The 18,666-nt window shown below is 39.2% G+C and overlaps 1 protein-coding gene across 5 annotated transcripts in view; it reads right to left on the reverse strand.

The window, feature by feature from the left end:
* Tnpo3 (transportin 3) overlaps positions 1 to 18,666 on the reverse strand; it is a 77,259-nt gene that overhangs the window by 33,383 nt on the left and 25,210 nt on the right. For all 5 annotated transcript variants that reach the window (XM_041675399.1, XM_041675401.1, XM_041675402.1 and 2 more), the window contains 6 exons: positions 16,986 to 17,142; positions 11,180 to 11,323; positions 7,477 to 7,652; positions 6,650 to 6,788; positions 4,437 to 4,583; positions 1,029 to 1,136 (listed from right to left, as the gene is read on the reverse strand). In XM_041675399.1, coding sequence (XP_041531333.1) covers positions 1,029 to 1,136; positions 4,437 to 4,583; positions 6,650 to 6,788; positions 7,477 to 7,652; positions 11,180 to 11,323; positions 16,986 to 17,142 — 871 coding nt within the window. The remainder of the gene's footprint in view (positions 1 to 1,028; positions 1,137 to 4,436; positions 4,584 to 6,649; positions 6,789 to 7,476; positions 7,653 to 11,179; positions 11,324 to 16,985; positions 17,143 to 18,666) is intronic.

Raw genomic sequence — 18,666 nt, forward strand, 5'->3', positions numbered from 1 at the left:
AAACCTCTTTCCTTTCATTTTTGCCAAAGAACGTTTTCTGGACCTGGTGCTCCACAGAACACATCTTGGTAACACTGACAGTTTATATAATTTTTAAGCTTAAATCAAAGACAAGAGCCAGTGAGAAAAGAGTTGAAATCTGAGTATAGGTCATCTGCCCACTGAATCTGCTTCCTAAAATTCTCCAAATCTATATAGTAGATTCAAAAAACAAACCTTGCGAGAAACCCTGTCTCGAAAAATCAAAAAAAAAAAAAAAAAACAAAACAAAACAAAAAAAAACCTTGCAATGAAAAGTTGTAATTTACTGAATATTTCCTGGGCAAAATTATATAAAAGTTTTATATATAAAATGGGTGTCAAGCCCTCCTCTCCTCATTTTTTTTTTTTTTTTTTGAAATTTGGTATTGCTACAACACAGCATCCAAACTGTCACATCAGGGCTCATTAAAGTATGATCCAGCAATACTAACAACACCTGAAAATATTCTAATATTAAGTGATGTGGAATGATGATAATGATTGCAACCTTACACAGTAAAATGTCACTCAATGATCGCCAGGAAACCACAGGACTATGACTCTTCTACTCGAGTCTATTTACCTCTGGGACAAAGCTGCACAAGAATCTAACTGTGGACCAAGGAAATACGACATAACTATTTAAATAGTTGTTAGGATCAAAGCAGGAAAACCTGCCCATTTTTCCCAGTGGGGTTCAAATCCCTATAAGTTTCCTAGAGACTTTATTTATTAGCTGTACACTTGGAATGGCTCTCCTTAGTAAGAATAATAGAGGAAATCATAACTGAATTTATCTATCCACTACAACCAGTTTATCGGACCCTAAATGAACATTGCTACTATATGCCAGGCAATGTGCTAGGCACCTACATTATCTACTATCTCATTTAGCCGCCAAGCTTGGGAGAGGGGGGAGATGGAACATTTACAGAAGATATAGAAGCAAGATAAACACAATCAATGCAATCAGTAAAACTGACTCAAGAATCTCCAAATGGACTTACCTGGGCAAAACATTCCATAGATCCAATCAAGAAAATCAGGTCCTTCACCAGGTCTGACACTCTCATTCGAAACTCCCCAAAGTCATCAGTCTCTTCAGGAACTCCCTCCTGAAATTCAAAACCATGTATCATCTGTTTAAAACTCACTGGTCCACCATGCGCAAAACTCAAGTCCAAATGGATCAAAGACCTAACATAAAGCCAGCAACACTGAACCTTATAGAAGAGAAAATGGGAAATACACTTTGGCACAGGAGACCAATTCCTAAATATAACCCCTAAATATAACCCCAGCAGCACAGACACTGAGAGAAACAATTCATAAATAGGACCTCTTGAAACTGAAAAGCCTCTGTAAAGCAAAGGACATGGTCAACAAGATAAAACAACAGCCGACAGAATGGGAAAAGATTTTCACTAACCCCACATCAGACCCCACATCAGAAGTCTGATCTCCAAAATATACAAAGAACTCAAGAAATTGGACAGCAAAATATCACATAATCCAACAAAATAAATGCAGTACAGACCTAAACAGAGAACTCTCAACAGAGGAATCTAAAATGGCTGAAAGACACTTAAGGAAATGTTCAACATCCTTAGTCATCAGAGAAATGCAAATCTGAGATTCCATCTTACACCTGTAAAGAATGGCCAAGATCAACAACACCAATGACAACTTATGCTGGAGAAGTTGTGGGGAAAAGGGAACACTTCTGCATTGCTGGTAGGGGTGTAAGCTGGTACAGTCCCTTTGGATGTCAGAGTGGTGATTTCTCAGAAAATTAAGAAACAACCTTCCTCAAGACCCAGCAATACCACTTTTGGGTATACATCCAAAGGATGCTCAATCATGCCACAAGAACATGTGCTTAATTATGGTCACAGCAGCTTTGTTTGTCATAGTCAGAACCTGGAAATGACCTAAATGTCCCTCGATTGAAGAATGGATAAGAAAAATGTGGTACATTTACACAATGGAGTATTACACAGCAGAAAAAAAAATAATGATAGCTTGAATTTAACAGGAAAATGGATGGAGCTAGAAAACATTATTTTGAGTGAGGTAACCCAGACACAGAAAGACAATTATCACATGTACTCACTCATAGGTGGTTTTTAAACATAAAGCAAAGAAAGCCAGCCTACAAACCACAATCCCAGAGAACTTAGACAACAATGCGGACACTAAGACAGACTTACATAGATCTAATCTACATGGGAAGTAGAAAGTATAAAAAGGCAAGATCTCCTGAGTAAATTGGGAGCATGGGGACCTCGAGGAAGGGTTGAAGGGAGGAGGAGAGAGGCAGGGAGGAGAGCAGAGAAAAATGTAGAGCTCAATAAAAATCAATTAAAAAAAATACATTAAAAAAAAACCTCACTGGCACTGTCAATTCTCTGAGTAAAACCCATAAAGATAAAGCTCTTCAGCAGTCAAATGCTAATAAGCCAAAGTGCGAAATCACAACACTATGTTACAAGAACAGAAGGTCTCCTCAGGAGCTAGGTATGCTGAGTCAACACAGTCTACTCTCCACTTTACTATGAGAAACTCTTCTGTTTATGTGTGTGACTGTGTATCTTTATTTTGTATTTTTAATTAAATATCTTGCTTGTTTACAAGAGTGACTGGAAAGAAGCTGTAAAGGGTGCCTATCTAGAGGTCAGCTCTTTATAATACTGGACAAATCTGAGACTTTCTTTTTCAAAATATTAAACAAAACAAAAAACAACCATTATCACAATAACTTCACAAAGAAAAGTTTAGACTTTAAATCGTTCTTATCCCAGGGCTGGAGAGATGGCTCAGCAGTTAAGAGCACTGACTGCTCTTCCAGAGGTCCTGAGTTCAATCCCCAGCAACCACATGGTGGCTCACAGCCATCTGTAATGAGATCTGGTGCCCTCTTTTGGCCTACAGGCAGGGTACTGCTTAAGTAAATAAATAATTAAAAAAAAAAATCCTTCCTATCCCAATGCACTTCTCCAAATAAGCGAGTTACCAACTAATTTCGAGAGGTTAAAGGCGCCTTTGAAAACTTTGGGCTATGAACATTGTAGAAGCACCCTTTAGTGGCACCAATAATTGCTCATCTAGCTCAGTCTTCTTGTTTTAGAATAAAGAAACTAAGAGAAATAATGAGGAAGTGATGGCTTTCCAGATGAAATAACGTATAAGATTCTACAGTACTATAAACTTTCAAGTGTAAAAAACATTTGCAAGGGAAATGATACCACAGAACTGGCACAGAACAGAGAATCCATTGACCATAACAGCTCATGTGTGGTTTTTCAAGCAAATCGTGGTTACAATTAATAATCAATCTTCAGTTTAGGAGAATTCAGAGATGAGCATGTCAAATTTCAATATAAGCAATTAAATGTACTCCAGGGCCTAGACTAAAGCTACCCAACAACCACCCAGAAGGTAAAAACACTGAGGCATAATATGCAAAGACATTAAGCAGTGGAAGAGCTTGCCAATGAAATATTTCATGCATTAGTATATTTTCTTCTAAGCAAATGTATGCATTTTTTGTTAAATTATCAAATGATTATAAGTGATATAAAGAAAGTGTATACACATGTGGAGGGAAATCAAAATTCAACTTCCTTACACAATTTTTTCACTTTTTTGTATTAATTCTTACCTAACCATATGTCCTACACTATTAAAAACACAGTATAAACCCAATGTGGTGGTGTAAACATGCAATTCCAGTAATCAGGAGGCTGACATAGATGAATTAAGAATTCAAAACTGGTCCCAACTACATATCAAAACACTGTCTCAAAAACACCAATAAGGCTAGGTGGGGTGGCACATGCATTTAATCTCAGTGCTTCAAAGGCAGAGGCGGGTGGACCTCAAGTTGGGGTCAGCCTGGTCTAGATAGTAAGCTCTGGGCTAGCCAGCATATACAGTGGACCCTGTCTCAAAGCAAAACAAAAAACCAAACAATCCACCAAGGAAATGGAATGTAGCTCAGCATGAGCAGTTGCTTAGAATGGGTCAAGGCCCTAGGTTTGCCCCTGGCACTACAAGAAAACAAAAAGGCCCAAACAAACAGTACAGAATTCTACATTTTGATTTCTATCACTTATCATACCGATTACTATTGCAGAAATTCTCATTTTTAATTGCTGCACAGAGGTTCAACAAGTTTCTGAACATAGTCAAACATTTTACACATATATATACACACAAGGCTTTGCACAAAAAATTAGCTTTCTTCTTCTATAACATCATTTAAAGCAAATTCCTACATACACAATTACTAGCTCAGCAAAAACAATGTGCCTATATAGGTCTAATTTTTAAGCTAAAGTGAAAAAAAACTTGAAGACTGTTAGATCAAGTCAGAACCAAAAGGTGGAGAAGATTAAGTAGAGAAGGGTACTTACATGGTCTGGTTCCAACTGGCAGTGTCGAGCCAAGGCATGAAGCAGCCTCTGAATGTATGCTTTGAATATGCTGTGAATGACTTCATCATTGGTTTTATACAAATGTTCTCCTAGTCGGTACCAAAAGTTAAAGGAAATTTCTACTACCTGTTAGGTAAGAAAGTTGATGGTTTATTTGTGCATGAAAAGAACAGAGGAAAAATTAGTTTTATCATTACTTACATAAAGCGAAGGATATACACTATTCCCTATGTATATGCAGCTAGGGAACCACCCTTTCTGTGGCACAGGTTTGCTGTTACCTCCTGAATATCTTCCCAAATTACACCTCAGTGGTTACTTAGATGACTAGCTTTACACTTTCTATTTATAACTGAGGAAACTTTTCCCAAATCCCATTAGATTCTATAGAAAACAAAGACATGCAAGTCTTGAAAAGCAGTTTTAACCAAACTCTGGACCATTAATCATGCCAACATCACATGTCTTCCAGGAGAGCTAATTGTTATTCCCTAATACAGTTGATTTTTAAACTCACTAAGTAGCTGAGAATTTCCTATTCTCCTGCTTCCACCTCCCAAGTCTGGGATTATAGGAATACACAACCATGTCCAGCCCCATTTAGTTGTTTTCATGAACATGAAAGACAGCAGAAACAGACTGGAATTTCAGGATCAGCTAACCTTCCATGCAATGCTATTTCTGAAGTGATTACCATTGCAAAGAACCATACTGCTTGGGATTTACCACAACTAGAAATCCTCAGGGGCTCTGTAGACAAGTAAACAGCACTTTTTGTGATAAAGACAAGGTGCTGAGGACACAGGAGTAAGCTTAAGCTCCTTTCCATTAAGGATTCAAAGGAGAGCTGTTCAAAACGATCCCCAACCCAAGAACACTTCTTTAATTTTTTCTTTTAATGTAAACATGACTTACAGATTATTTTTATTATGTTAACTTGTGGGGGGTGGGGAGAGAGATCAGATTCTACTGGAGCTGGAGTTCCAGATGGCTGTAACCCACCACATGTGGGTGCTTGAAACTGAACTCAGGTCTCTGGAGAAGTATGCTCTCTTAACCACTGAGACATCTCTTCAGCCCCCTTTATATTTCTTAAGAGATAAATAGGAGGTATAATTTCTTAAATAGATGAACTTTTTAACAATCTAGGAAAAAACTAAACTTCCTACTTATCTTTCTCTGAATGGGTGTCTACCTACATGTCTGCGCACACGTGAGTGCAGTGTCCAGAGGTCAGAAAGGGTCTTGGATCCCTTGGGACTGGTTCTAGTAATTTGGGTTCTTGGGAAGAGCAGCCATTTCTCTTAACCACTGAGCATCTCTCCACCCTCTAAAATCTAGGAACTTAATAAGTGGGTATAGTAATAGATGCCTATTGTCTGAACACTGAGATGGAGACAGGATCCTTCTCAGAACAGTCTGCTAGCCAGGGACACATAAACGAAAGGTCTGACTGGTGTGGGACAATTGTTTGTATCCTGTCAATTATATTTTAAATAATCGATGATTGGCCAGTAGCCAGGCAGGAAATATAGGCAGGACAACCAGCCAGTAAGTAGAGGCAGGTCAATGACAACAGGAGAATTCTGGGAAGAAGGAGGCCCAGTGGGAGGTAACAGGTTTTCTTTCTGACAGATTCTCTGAGTTGCCTACAACAGTCAACCTTAACAACAGATTAGAAAATAGAAAGAATGCAAAATGGAAACCCAAACACAATTCTTTTTTTTTTTTTGGTTTTTTTTTTTTTTTGTTGTTGTTTGTTTGGTTGGTTGGTTGGTTTTTCGAGACAGGGTTTCTCTGTAGCTTTTGAAGCCTGTTCTGGAACTAGCTCTTGTAGACCAGGCTGGCCTCAAACTCATAGAGGATCTGCCTGCTTCTGCCTCTGGAGTGCTGGGATTAAAGGCGTGTGCCACCACCGCCCGGCCCCAAACACAGTTCTTAAAAGTACCCTAAACATGGGCCATGTAAGTGTGGGCCACTGGTAAGGCACTTGGGAGGAGAGAAGTGTCTGTACTACACCGCTTTGCTTCACACTCACACCACAGCACGTGGACAGCACCCCACTCTCATATGCAAATAATGAAACTGAAAAAAAATTGTAACCATACACAACTTCCAGATCACATTAATAAGAAACAAGATTGCAAATTCTCAAGTAGAGAGTAAAAGCCTTAACACAGTACAGATACTACCTCATACTGAGGGTGGCCTGCACAAATAAGAAGCAGTTCCAAAGTTCGAAGATCTCCCAGACCTTGGCCTGGAGTACAAACAATTTTTTCCAGGAAAGTTTCACATAGTTCAGTGAAGATACGGCAGTAATTCAGAACTCTGCAGAAGCAAAATGAGAATACCAAGTCAAGAATCTGGACTTTACATACACAGATACGAGTCAAATGAACAAAAAGTCTCTTTGCCTGAGGGCCATTCAAGTGAATACTCATGATGAGCATATGATGGTAAGTCAATTCATATTCTCTATTACAAATCTTTGAATAAAAACTTCAAATTAGGGTCTGGAGCAATGGCTCAGTTGTTGAGAGCACTTGCTTGCTAGAGAGCTTGAGTTCCATTAAACTAGGCATCTCTGTGTGGGTGTTTGCATGTGTGAATGCAAGTGCTTATGGAATACAGAAGATGACATAGAGTTGGAGTTACAGGCAGGAGTGAGGGGTCAGAGATGGATGCTAAGAACCAAAGTCAGGTCCTATGGAAGAGAAGAGCCCATTCTTAGCTGCTGAGCCATCTCTACAGCTCCTAAACTATGCATTTTAAAGTTTATCCCTATTTCTTCAAGTCTTTTCTTAAGTGTAAAACAGTTGAACAACCAAGAACTGGTAGCAATCCTCTTTTCTAGATCCAAATCGCTATTCAGAGGCAGGTACATATCAACTATAGCACACACTTCACACGTGCAAAGTCACAGAATCAAAAAACAATGGATGATTATTAAAAAAAAAATTGAGGAAAAACCCCAGATTGTAGGTAACCCAGGGCTCCTACTTCAATAGTTACTCACTTGTCTAAATCTTCTCGTGCCACAGCCATATGATAAGCAGTCTCCAATGTCAGGACCCCCTGAAAAAGCTGCATGGCCAACGGCAAGTTAGTCTCCACATTTTCAATAGCATAGAGAGCTGAGCATACACAGTCTGAAGCAGCTTCATGGAGGTTAGATGAGGTTTTATCCTGCTGCTGAAAGACGGAATACAAAAGCAGAAATCAGAATCATTGTACTCCAGGGAAAACAAATACAACCTTCTGAAAGTTGTTGTTTGTTGTATGAAACAGGTGTCATGTAATCTACATTGGCCTTAAAGTCACTGTGTAGCACAAACTAGCTCCCTGTGCTAGAATTACAAAAATGCACACCAAATGTGCTTCTATGTCCGCCTGACTGAGAGTACACTATGAAGAGCCCCTGAGGTGCAGACCTTGCCAAGACAACATCTTCCTTACCCTACTTCTATGTCCGCCTGACTGAGAATACACTATGAAGAGCCCCTGAGGTGCAAACCTTGCCAAGACAACATCTTCCTTACCCTACTTCTACGTCCGCCTGACTGAGAATACACTATGAAGAGCCCCTGAGGTGTAGACCTTGCCAAGACAACATCTTCCTTACCCTACTTCTCCAGGCATGGCAAAAAAAAAAAAAAAAAAAAAAAAAAAGAGCTTCTTTATCCATCATTCAGACTTATATGAACTTTTTCATTTTATTTGCTTTTGTTTCTTTTTCTTTCTTTCTTTCTTTCTTTCTTTCTTTCTTTTGGAGAAAGGGTCTCACTGTGTAGCATTGGCTGTCTTGGAACTCACTAGATAGACCAAGCTGGCCTCAAACTCACAGAGATCCAAAGTATTGGGATGAAAGGGGCTGTACTATCGCACCAAGTTTCTTCTGTTAGCTTTCTTGGAAACAGCATTCTGTCTGTCTCAGCCAGAGTTCTGGGATCAGGTGTAAGCCATCAGCCTGGGAGTTACCAGATTATCCCCCATGTTTCTCTCTATACTATTTCTTCCATAAGGAATGCCATGTTTCTCAATGGCATTGAATGGATTTTGAAATTCATTCTCTTTTTAAGTACTGCTTAAAATGAAAAGGTTCAGCAACATCAAAAGGCCAATTACATACCAAAGTTAAGCAGAGGTTCTTAAAACTTAAGGGGTGGAGAAGCGAGTTAACACAGAAATGGCAAATTCTCCCAATTTCTCATTCACAGTAATACATGCTAGTATATGAGAACAAATCCTAAAACTACAGCTACCCAATGTATCAATCAAAAATAAAAACAATATTATTTCTTGCTAGATATCATACAATACACTTATAATTCAAACACTTTGGGAGGATGACACAAGAGGATTACTACAAATTCAAGATCAACATGGGATAGACTGAGTTCCAAGGTAGCTTTGACTATAAAGTTATAAGACCCTGGTTTAAAAAAGAATTTTTGGAGCTGCTAAAATGGTTCTGTAAATAAAGGCACTTGCCAAGCCTAGCAACCTGAGTTTGATCCCCGAGACCCACATAACGGAGACAACTCCTCTGTAAATTGTCCTCAGACATTCAAACGCATATGATAAATTTTTTTAAATGTATTTTAAAAGTTGTGGTGCTTTTAATCCTAGCACTTGGGAATGAATGGAGGCAAAAGATCAGGAGTACAAGTTCATCCTTGGCTACACAGTGAGTTCAAAGACAAACCATCTTGAAAAAACAAGAAGCCGGGCGGTGGTGGCGCACGCCTTTAATCCCAGCACTCGGGAGGCAGAGGCAGGCGGATCTCTGTGAGTTCGAGACCAGCCTGGTCTACAGAGCTAGTTCCAGGACAGGCTCCAAAAGCCACAGAGAAACCCTGTCTCGAAAAACCAAAAACAACAACAACAACAACAACAACAAAAAACAAAACAAAAAACAAGAACAAAATATTTCAGAGACATTCAAAAACCTTCAAAAGTTTATTCTCTTTGTACATTTTCTTTGGAAAGTACTTGAAGATGTTCAAAAAACAATAAACCCCGAAAAGCAAAGTAAAGGGAAATCTGAGCATCATAACTGGGGAATAAATCAAAAGAACAACTTATAAGAAAGAATGAGAACTTATCAGAGCCGACAGTGGAGCCGACATGGAAGCACAAGCTGCAATGTCAGCACCCAGTGGTGAGAGCAAAAGGATCTTGAATTTGAAGATAACCTGGGTCACACAGGCAGTTAGCTGTAAGCCAGCCTGTTACTTAGTTGAGACGGTCTCAAAACAGTAACAAAAGTACAACAAGGGAAACTGGAGGGCTCTTATTCACTGACACAGTTAAGAGCGTCTGTAAATTCAGTGAAGCTGTCACTGCTAAGTCTTTCTCTAATAACAACAATGATAATGATAACAGACACTTAGACTTTCTCTATAAAGGATAAGAGCTACTTATGCTAGGAGAGCTAACAGATGCAAATCATCCCATTGGGTTCTTACCTCTTTTTAAAATATTTTCTTTCTTTATTTTAGTTTTATGAGGCAGAGCTTCTTTATAACAGTACTGGCTAACCTGAATTCATTCTGTAGGCCAGGTTGGCCTCGAATTCAGAGATTCACCTGCCTCTGCCTCTTAAGTGCTGGGATTAAAGGCATGTGCCACCACTACCCAGCTTTTTGTCCCCCATCCCTGTTTTTTAAAGGAGCAATCCTGGAAATACTTTATTAGGAAAAGGGGACGGGACAGGTAAATGGTTCAGGGAGTAGAAGTGTGTGCCACACAAGCCTGAGAACCTGAATTCAGATCCCGCAGAACTATATAAGAGCACTCTTCTGACAAGATGGGAGTCAGACACAGGAGAATCCACAAGAACCTTTCAGGTCAGCTAGCCTAGAGAACAAGGGGAGAGATGATGCCTCAAAAACTAAATGGAAGGTAAGGATCTACACAGAGGGCTTCATCCACATGGGTTCTGTGGCATGTGCATATCTTCATACAGAAAGCACACATATACACAAAATAGATGAAATGTTTTAATTCTTTCAAAAAGAAGTATACAGGTTTGGGATGAATGTAAGAAGCTCAACAGTGCCTATGTCCAGCAGACTGAAACTCCTGCATCTATGGGTCATTTGAAGAGCAGCACATGCTCCATTACACGTCAGCCTCAGCGGGCTTCAATCTTTCCCTAAGATAGGGTGTTATTTAGCTCAGGTTTGTTTCAAATTTGCTAAGGGTGACCTTGAATTTCTCACCCTCTGGCCTTTACCTCACATACTAAGATTATAGGCACGTGCCATCAAGCTCAACGCCTTCTTATGCTATTCTTTTTTTTTTTATTTAGAAACCAAACAGAAGTGTATTTATTCAAGAAACATTTTTGCATATCTTTTTCTCAAATTCCACAAAGGTTAGACATTTTCTATTAAATTTTTTTTGTTATACATATATTTGTATATGTGTAACCTCTTAGCTGCTGAAGCTCGTTTTAGTTTCTCTGAATTCTGTATTATTTTTTTAATTTATTTATTTATTAAAGATTTCTGTCTCTTCCCTGCCACCACCTCCCATTTCCCTCCCCCTCCCCCAATCAAGTCCCCCTCCCTCGTCAACCCAAAGAGCAACAGCAAGGCCAACAAGTTCTTATGCTATTCTTAAGACTCAGATAAAATTTTTCTCTCAATACAAACATTGAGCTGTCCCAGAAGGTTGGTTATTAAAGTGACAATGGCAGTTATAGGTTTACTTACCAAAACCTCAAAAAGCAGCGCTAATAACTTATTATTAGCCATGAAGTTACTGTCCAAAACTCCCAAGTTAAACCAGCTTCCCAAACAGCGGAAAACCTTCATAAGCATCTTCTCATCAGTTCCTGCTTTTTCTACACATGTCATCTAAATAGAAAATATAGTTTAAGAAAAAAAAAATCAACCTTTATACTTTAGTCACTATTATATACTATCTATAACGACATTAGCAACAAGCAGTCACAAATGTTTTGTAAATACCATTGTTCTAAATCCTATTACCACATAATTTCCAGCAAAATACTACAATACGATTATCTTCTCTTTTTAGTGGGGAAACTGAGATACAAAGAGGTGAAAGATCCAAAACATACATTAAAAATAACAAGGTTCTTAGTTCCCACTTATGCATTAATGTACTCTCATCAATACAACTGCTTTTAAAATATACCAGTTTATTCTCCATATGCAATCGGTACCTAATTCTGGGGGACTGCTGCCCGAGCATCATGAGCTGAGTTTGGATCCCCAGTACTTACTCTAGCCAGGTATGGCGGTACACATCTGTAATCCCCTGCTGGAAAGGGAAGAAAGGAAGATTCCTAGGGCTTGCTGTCCTGATCAGTTGGTCTAACTGACTCAGTGAGACATCCTCTCTCAAAAAGAGGTGGTGAGATGGGTTAGTAGGTAAAGCTGCTTGTTCCCTAACACGATGACCCGAGTAAGTGCAATCCCTGGAACCTACATGGTGGAGGAAGAAGAACAAGTCCTGCATGCCATCCTCTCATCTCCACACGTGTGGCACTCGAGACACACACATAAAATAAATAAATGTTAGGGCGATTTCTAGAAAGATGGTTCAACAATTGAGAGCATTCACTACTGATGTAGAGGACCCAAGGTAAATCCCCAGTACCTACAAAGCAGCTCACAATCATCTGTAACTCCAGTTCTACAGCATCCAACAACTCTTTTAGCCTCAGAAGGCACCAGGTATATACAAATAAATGCATGCAAAACACCTGTAAGACTTTGTATAAAAATAAATCTTTTTAAAAAAGTCTTCTAAAGTAAGTTGTTAATTCTTTTTTTTGGGGGGGGCGGGAATCTGGAAATATAAGAAATAATTTAGTGGTAGAACACCAGCTTAGCATACACAGAGACCTCAGGTTCAATTTCCAGTACTATGAAAGAAAGACATAAAACAAGTCAGACTAAAACTGACCACTGCCTTTATCTGAACATTTTGTGCTACATTTTAGAAAGCATAATGCAACTTCTTCTAGATAAGAATGTTTCAAGAGCCGGGCGGTGGTGGCGCCCGCCTTTAATCCCAGCACTCAGGAGGCAGAGGCAGAGGCAGGCGGATCTCTGTGAGTTCGAGGCCAGCCTGGTCTACAGAGCTAGTTCCAGGACAGGCTCCAAAGCCACAGAGAAACCCTGTCTCGAAAAACCAAAAAAAAAAAAAAAAAGAATGTTTCAAGACAGCTCACAGGCAGTGGGCTAAAAACATGACAACTGCCATGAGGGACAACAAGCAAGGAGAAAGGGAAAAGGGGCTACATCCACAATTTATTACACACCAGATCTCCAGTCTGGCAGTTGGACTTCCAGGATTGTTTCCATTATCACAGAATAATAATAATTCATTGCCTGTAATCAACTGGTATCAATTTTTAAAAATTATTTCAAGCTTGTGGCAACCACAGTATACAGAGTAAAATTATGATATTTATGTTTACACGGTGATATCAACTACATAGAAAAATCCCCCAGACTCAAAGCTTCATCTGCAGTGATACATTGTCTGACTGGCCTGGAACTTCCTATGTGGATCAGGTTGGCCTGATACAGAAATCTGCCTGCCTCTGCCACTGCTCTGCAGTGCTGGAATTAGAGGTGTGTACCACCCTTCTCCATAGATGATAGTTTTGTTCTCCTCTGGTGCTGGGGATTGAGCCCAGGGACCTGCTTGCATACTGGGTAAATGCTCTAGCAACAATGTATACATCCCTAGCCATGGTGATCATTTTTATAAGTGCCCTCCAAGCTGTACTAGACTGGTTGTAAAGATGAGAAGTGAAAGTTTAGTATGTTACTATATACCACTTCATTCCCATGGAACCATATTGAAAGAGTAAGGTTTTTTTGTTTGAGAACAGTATCTTGTTATTTGGCCCAGGCTGGACTCAAACTCATTATCCTCTACTTTAGCCTCCTAGGTATTAGGATTACAGGTGTGTGCTGCCACACTTGGCAAAAACATCCATTTTAAAATCAATTTTTTTCCTCTAATATGACAAACAGGAGACAGAAAGGCTAATACAAGTATATAAATGGGCTTGCTTCTATTTTTTAATTTCTTTATGGATACTGCATTTTAGTCAAAGAAGTAACATATAACTAACAAGTAAGTGACCAGCCATTACATGTACTGAACCCTATTATGTGCTAAACATGATTTTAATAGCTTTAAATGCATTAATTCAGTCTTCACAAAATTAAAAAAGCACTATTACTCTCATATACAGATTATGAAACTGAGGCAGAAGAGTTAATTATCTTGTTTAATATGGCATAGCAAAGACTCAAATGTCACAAGTCTTGCTTCAGGACCTATGATCCAGGTTGGAGAGATGACTTTGGTCGAGTACTGGCTGTTCTTCCAGAGGACCCTGGTTGTATTCCCAGCACCCAAACAGCAGCTCACAACTATCTATAACTCCAGTTCCAGGGGATTTGAAGCCAGCCAGAGATACACAGTGAGATCTTGTCTCAAAAATACCCTTTTTAAAAGTTGGATTTTCCTAAAATAAGCTACCTTCACACAAATTACCCTGCAAAAAAAGAAAGCATGCTAAGCATGGAGGAATCAGACTGTCATCACCCTAATCCAGAGGACAACCCTAACATTACTAATAAAGTACCAATCAGGCATTATAATACTGCCTAAGATATAACTCTGAGATGGGCACGATCCAAAACTTAAAAAACCTCTTCTTAAAACCATCAAGTCTCTTAATTTATCTCTAATCAGCATGCTGAAGGAAAATAAATTAAACCCTGAAGAAAAGGATCCAAGTAACTACTTTCTCAATTATCCTAAGGATGGAATGTAAGTGGTAGCATTATTAATACAGTAGAGAATTTATTACATGCAATGGATACCCTAAGGTACTAGGCTTAATTTCTTTTGAGGAGTCCTTATTCAGTAGGGCCGACTCAGACCTTCCAATTAGAATAAGGAGATTACAAAAACAATCAGAAAAAACAAAAAACGTAATCATAAATACTAAAGACATTCTCTCCGACAAATGCTCTCTGCAGAAAGACAGAGCCAGAGGACTGTGACTGCTAGCCTAAAACAAGACAGGGTGGCAAAGTGGATACTGTTGGTGAACTCGGTTTTCAAGTATTTTAGAACCAACTGGGAGAATGTGAATGTGCTCTAAAAACATGGCATTACATAGGAAATGTTCTAAATGAAAAAGTAAAAGTAGATGACTGAAACAGGAAACTGTAACCACAGAGATACATTCACGGGACAAACATGAAAGGGTAAACAGCAGTCAGTCCACCAGTGTGCCCAGTCTCAACTACTCAGGAAGCTAACGCAGGAAAATACCCGAGTCCGTGCTCTATAAACCACATCTCACAAACCAAAAGGCTGGAGGGCTGAAGAAAATGCTCAAGCCTGAGGTTAAGAGCACTTGCTGCTCTTCCAAAGAACCAGAGTGCAGACACCAGAGCTCACACTGAGTGGCCTAGGAACTCTAGCTGCAAGAGAACTGAGCTCATCTTCTGCCTTCCACTGCATACACATGGCAGACACTGGCACAAAAACAAAGAAAAATAAAAAACTTTTAACAAAAATTGAGGGATGGGGCTGGAGACATGACTCAGAGGTTAGGAGCACTGGTTGTTCTTCCAAAGGTCAAGTGTCAGCAACCATCTTATAATGAGATCTTGTGCCCTCTTCTGGCATGCAGGCATACATGCAGGCAAAACACTGCATACACTATAAATAAATCTTTAAAAATTTGAGGGACAAGTGTGGTAGCACACAACTATAATACTGCATTTAGGAGACAGAATCAGGTAGAAGAGAAAAGGGAATCGGGGAATTAAAAGTGCAGGTCATCATCAGCTATGAGGCTATGGCTATGAAACAAGTTTCATATGAAGATATGAAACAAATTTGAAGCCAACTTAGCTTGAGACCCTTTTAAAAAATGGCTTGGTCAGGCAGTGGTGGCACACACCTTTAATCCCAGCACCCGGGAGGCAGAGGCAAGTGGATCTCTGTGAGTTCGAGGCCAGCCTGGTCTACAAGAGCTAGTGCCAGGACAGGCTCCTAAGCCACAGAGAAACCCTGTCTCAAACCCCTCCCCCCCAAAATGGCTTGCTCTATGTCTTAAAGATGCATGCTATGCTGGGTGGCGGTGGTGCAAGCCTTTAATCCCATCACTTGGGAGGCAGAAACAGATGGATCTCTGTGAGTTCAAGGCCAGCCTAGTCTACAAAGCAACTTACAGGACAGCCACAGCTACACAGAAAAACAAAAAAGACGCATGCTAGAAGACTGATGGCCTGATCCCGGGACACCCACATTAGAAGAAGAAAAGCAGTTTGGACAAACTGTTCGCTGACCTCTACACACATCCTAGGGTACACAGGTATGTGGGGTCCCCTCCCCACAATAAATACATGTAATTTTAAGAAACTAAAGCCAAAACATACAAAAGAGAATTGTGGTTGCAGTTCAGTGGTAGAACACTTCTAGTATGCATGAGGCCCTCAGTTCAACCCCCAATATCCCAAATTAAGACAGACAGACACAGGACATGATTTCCAAGTTACTTGAATAGTAATTGCTTAATTTTTTTTCTAATGTTCTAAAATACTATTTTCTTTAAAAATAAATGGTCAGAAAAATTCAAAAAATGGTCAATTAAAAAATTTAAAGAGGGGCTGGAGAGATGGCTCAGTGGTTAAGAGCATTGCCTGCTCTTCCAAAGGTCCTGAGTTCAATTCCCAGCAACCATGTGGTGGCTCACAACCATCTGTAATGAGGTCTGGTGCCCTCTTCTGACCTGCAGACATACACACAGACAGACTATTGTATACATAATAAATAAATATTTAAAAAAAATTTAAAGATATTTACTTTCCAAATAGGTTTTTAACAGCAAATTGAATATAACTGAATGTAATTATAATTACACTATTGTTCAATGGCCAAGTAAAATCTACTATTATTTCTTTATCAAAATGCTAATTTGTCTTTACTTTTTCCTAAAGTTTATATGCACTTCTTTTAGTGTGGTCCTTGGAGGCAAGAGCTTTTATATATCATAAGAATTGAGTTCAAATTCTAAATTAAAAATCAAATATCAGGGCTGGAGAGATGGCTCAGAGATTAAGAGCATTGCCTGCTTTTCCAAAGGTCCTGAGTTCAATTCCCAGCAACCACATGGTGGCTCACAACCATCTGTAATGAGGTCTGGTGCCCTCTTCTGGTCTGCAAGCATACACACAGACAGAATATTGTATACATATTAAATAAATAAAATATTTAAAAAAAAATCAAATATCAGTAAGCCCATTCACATTCACAAGAATTACCAAGAAGCTCAAGAAATACAAGTTTTAAAAGTATTTTGTATTATTAAAAAGTTTTGTATAAATGCCAAAACAGTATTAATGCCACATTTCCAAAGAAAACTGCTTCATACCATTGTGACCAGATCACAAAATAATCACTCCACGGTCTCTGTCCTTTATCAACAAATGAGTATTTCAAACTTACCAATAAAGATACCACTGTACTAGAATAGAAGGCCAAGTCTTCTATAATTTCTGTGCGCCTATTGGCTCCAATTCGCAAGGAACGACTGTGTACCTCTTCAGGTAACACTGTAAGGATCTCCAGCAAAAAGGGCAAAGAAGTTACATCATTGCTATATCTGGAAAAGAAAAGGAGGAGGATGTATCACAAGTCACTGAGAGCCAGCAAATACAGAATCACAACGCCATCCATCAAAATAGTCCACAACAATAAAAGCAGCACTCTCAACAGTAAGAGGAAAAGAGCCAGGAGGTGGTGGCAGAGGCTGGCGGATCTCTGGAAGCTTAAGGTCAGTCCTGGTCCACAGAGAGTTCCAGGACAGCCAGGGCTCTGTCACACAGAAAAACCCTGTCTCAAAAAACCTTAAAAAGAAAACAGAAAAAAAGAAGAAAATGAAAATGTAATCTTTGCTTTATTTATTTGTTTATTTTCAAGACAGAGTTTCTCTGTAGTTTTGTAGATGAATGAAATCTTTGTTTTATTGAGACAAGGTTTCATGCATTCCATGCTGGCTTCCAACTTGTTATATGGCTGTAGAAAAAAAAAAAAGGAGAAGGGAAGAAGGAAGGGAGAATAAATAAGGCAATAAAAAGGAAGGTAAGTTAGTTTTAGTTATATTTATTTTTCTGTAGCCATGCAGTGGTGGAACATGCCTTTAATCTCAGCACTCGGGAGGCAAGAGGCAGGTGGATCTCTGTGAGTTTGAAGCCAGCCTGGTCTAAAGAGCAAGTTCCAGGACACCTAGGGCTGTTGTACAGAGAAATCCTGTCTCAAAAGGAAAAATAAATGTATTTTTATTATGTGTGCAGGGGAAGGGGTATGTGCACATAAATTCAAGTGCCCACAGATCCCCCTGGAGCTGGGGTTACAAGCAGTTGTAAATTGCCTGATCCCATGATAAGAATTGAACTCAGGTCCCAGGAAGAGCAGTATGTGCTCTTAACCATCAAGCCACCTCTCCAGTTCCCAGTTTTAGTTAATTTTAAAAATTACATGCACATACACATATGATCGAATATTTTACTAACTTGGCTAAGTTCTGTATTATCATTAGCCTCCAGTTTTCAACACCAATATCTTCCTGACTTTGAGGTATGGCTAAGCAATCCTAATGCCTCAATTTCGAAGATAATCAGCAATTTCATGACTCCTATGTCATATGTGATTCATAAGTTTATACTATAGAATATTATTATTATTGCACATATTTATTTATTTAGAGCTAATGTAGCCTTGACAAGCCTGGAGCTCAATATGCAGATCGGGCTACCTTGAATTCATAGAGATTTGCCCGCCTCTGTCTCCTGATTGTTGGGATTAAAGGTGTACAACAACCATGCCCAGCCCCCAAATTTACTTTAACAAGAAAGTTAACAATATAAAATTCAGGGGCTGGTAATACTGCAGTGTATAAAAGTGTTTGTCACCAAGCCTGATGGCCTGAGTTCAATATACCCCACATGGTAGAGAGAACCAACTCCTTCAAGTTGTCCCCTGAACTTGACACAGTGATATGGCAAGCATACCTCCAATAAACAAACAAAAAACAATTTTTGAAGAGAAATAAAAATTATATCATTTGGGAATGGAGAAATAGATGGCTCCGTGTTTAAGATCACTTGCTGTTCTTCCAGAAGACCCA

The sequence above is a fragment of the Microtus oregoni genome, unplaced genomic scaffold (genome assembly GCF_018167655.1).
Source record: "Microtus oregoni isolate MIOR12 unplaced genomic scaffold, Mior012 000026F_ref0000081, whole genome shotgun sequence".
NCBI lineage: Eukaryota > Metazoa > Chordata > Mammalia > Rodentia > Cricetidae > Microtus > Microtus oregoni.